The sequence below is a fragment of the Plasmodium reichenowi genome, chromosome 2 (genome assembly GCF_001601855.1).
Source record: "Plasmodium reichenowi strain SY57 chromosome 2, whole genome shotgun sequence".
Lineage (NCBI taxonomy): Eukaryota > Apicomplexa > Aconoidasida > Haemosporida > Plasmodiidae > Plasmodium > Plasmodium reichenowi.
In genome coordinates this window covers 118,267-120,766 of record NC_033647.1, presented here as the reverse complement: position 1 = coordinate 120,766, position 2,500 = coordinate 118,267, and the positions used below count along the sequence as shown (strand labels likewise).

The window sequence follows — 2,500 nt, the reverse complement described above, 5'->3', positions numbered from 1 at the left end:
GAAGAGGAAAATATCTTATATAAGGAAGAGGAAAATATTTTAGATAAGGAAGAGGAAAAAATTATAAATAAGAATGATGAAGAAAGTATTACAAATAGGGAGAAGGAAAATATTTTATATAAGGAAGAAGAAAATATTTTATTTAAGGTAGAGGAAAATATTTTACATAAGGAAGAAGAAAATATTTTACCTAAGGTAGAGGAAAATATTTTACATAAGGTAGAGGAAAATATTATAAAAACGAAAAATGTGGAAGTAAAAAAGAAAAAAAACACATTAAAAAAAAAGAAAAAAAAAGAAAAAAAAAATTTTTTAAATGATCATATGAAGGAAGTTACTAAGAATGATGATGATGATGATGATAATAATATGATAAAGGTAGAAGAAAAAGAAAAATATAATGATGAAGATGGAAAGGAAAATGTGAGTATAGATAATGTAGAAGAGTGTAACAAAATGAAGGATGAATATGATAAGAAGGAAAACAAGGTTTCTGACATAGAAGAAGAAAGTGTTATCTTGGATCCAAAAGAGCAAAATATGATTCTAGATACAAATAAAGAGAAGTTAATCTCGAAGGAAAAAAAAAAAAAAAAAATAAGTAGAAAAATAAAAAAAACTAAAATAGAAGATAATAAGGATATTAAAGAAAATGAAAATTTTAATAAAATTTATGATGAGAAAAATATAGGGGAAAAAGAAAAGTGTACCATATATGAGGAAAAAAATAAAGAGCATAATGTAATTACGGAGAAAGACAATGTGAAAATGGATAATATAGATGAGCAATAATAAAATGTTATAATATATCATATATATATATATATATATATATATATATATATATATATATTATATTATATTATATTAATTTATTCATTTATGTGTACTTTATTATATATTTTTACTTTAATGTTATACAGTATATATAAAAGAAAAAAAAAATACAGCATACATTAAAATATTATATATATATTAAATGTATAATTGTAGTATAGTAAATGGTTTCTCATTATTAAAACGTGAAAATAAAAAATTGCAATATTTAATATATGCATTTATATATATATATATATATTTTTATTGATTTATATATGTTGCAGAGTTCGTAATAATGGGCCTACCTAAGAATAACAAAGTTAAGTTTTGTTATGGAAAAGAATACAGACACATTTCAAGAGAACTAGAAAGGATTAATAATATCATTTTAAAATATAATAAAAACATAGAAAAATGTAATAAAAATAAAAAGAAATGCTTAGATGAATTGTATATATTAGCAAGTTATGATAATTTTTTAAAAAAAAAATATGAAACGTATCAATGTAAGTTAGAGGGATATATAAATGAAGGTACAGACAAGATTAAAATAAATGAAGTAAATAAAGGAAGAAATAAAAAATACTACAATAGTCCTAATAATAATAAAATATTTTCTTATAATAACAATTTAATAAATGAAGATAATCTTTTTAAGAGAAGAAAGAATAAAAAAATGAAAAATAAAATGATAACCTTAAAGATAAATAAATGTAACCATAAAGATAAAAATTTACATAAAAATGAGATGAAAGATGGTGATCATGTTTTTTCATATACTAAAAAGAAGTGGATGAATAATAATAATAATAATATTGCAAATATGGTCTCTTTTTTGAGTTATGGAAATATAAAAAGGAAATATGTAACAAATAAATATATTATAAATGAACAAGAAAATAATAAAATGGATGAGAATCAACATATTGATAAGAATAAAAATATTAATATTAATATTAATATACATGATGATAAGAACGATGAAATAAGAAAAGATTCAACCATACATACACTTGATCATAGTAATAATAAAGAAAAGATAATTTCAAAAAAGGTTCTAAAAGTTGAAAGTAGAAATATAACAAAAGAATGTGATGTTAATAAATATGATGAGAATATTATAGAATACAAACAAAAACACAGGGAAAAAGAAAAAAATAAAAGTATCGAAAATATGAATATAAGCCATATAATATATGAAAAAGAACAATCTCATGACATTTGTAATATATTAGAAGAAAATAAAGAGGAAGAAAAATATAAGAATTTACAAAAAGATGTTATAACAAATTGTAATAATGATAAAGTAAAACTTGAAGAATATCATCATGAAAAAGAATTGAATAATGTTCAAATTATAAATGATAAGAATATTAAAAAGAATGAGGCAAAGAAGAAAAAAAATAAGAAAAAAACGGAAAAACAAAAAAATAACGATGATGTATTAAAACATCTGGAAAACAATCTACAAGATGTGGAATTAGTGTATGAAGAAAAAATAATAAATGTCAATACCAAAAAAGATGAAGAATTAAGTGCAAAAAATAAATATAGTGAAAAAGATATTGTTCATGATATTCTCAGTGAATATTCCAATACATTACAATATACAAGTTTCCTTGATTATATGAAAAATAGGATGGAATAATGAAAAAAAAAAAAAAAAAAAAAAAAAAAAAAA

General features: G+C 20.0%; 2 protein-coding genes across 2 annotated transcripts in view; both read left to right on the top strand.

Moving 5' to 3' along the window:
* Nucleotides 1-792, top strand: part of PRSY57_0204200 (hypothetical protein) — a gene marked incomplete at both ends in the record, with an annotated part of 2,446 nt that extends 1,654 nt beyond the window's left edge. The window contains one exon of the mRNA XM_012905478.2: nt 1-792. This exon is cut by the window's left edge and continues 401 nt beyond it. Coding sequence (XP_012760932.2) covers nt 1-792 — 792 coding nt within the window.
* A 322-nt stretch (nt 793-1,114) lies between these two features.
* On the top strand, nt 1,115-2,467 carry PRSY57_0204100 (hypothetical protein; the record flags this gene model as incomplete). The annotated part of the gene is made up of 1 exon (XM_012905477.2): nt 1,115-2,467. The coding sequence occupies one exon, from the start codon at nt 1,115-1,117 to the stop codon at nt 2,465-2,467; it is 1,353 nt and encodes a 450-aa protein (XP_012760931.2).
* Between the last annotated feature and the right edge of the window lie 33 nt (nt 2,468-2,500).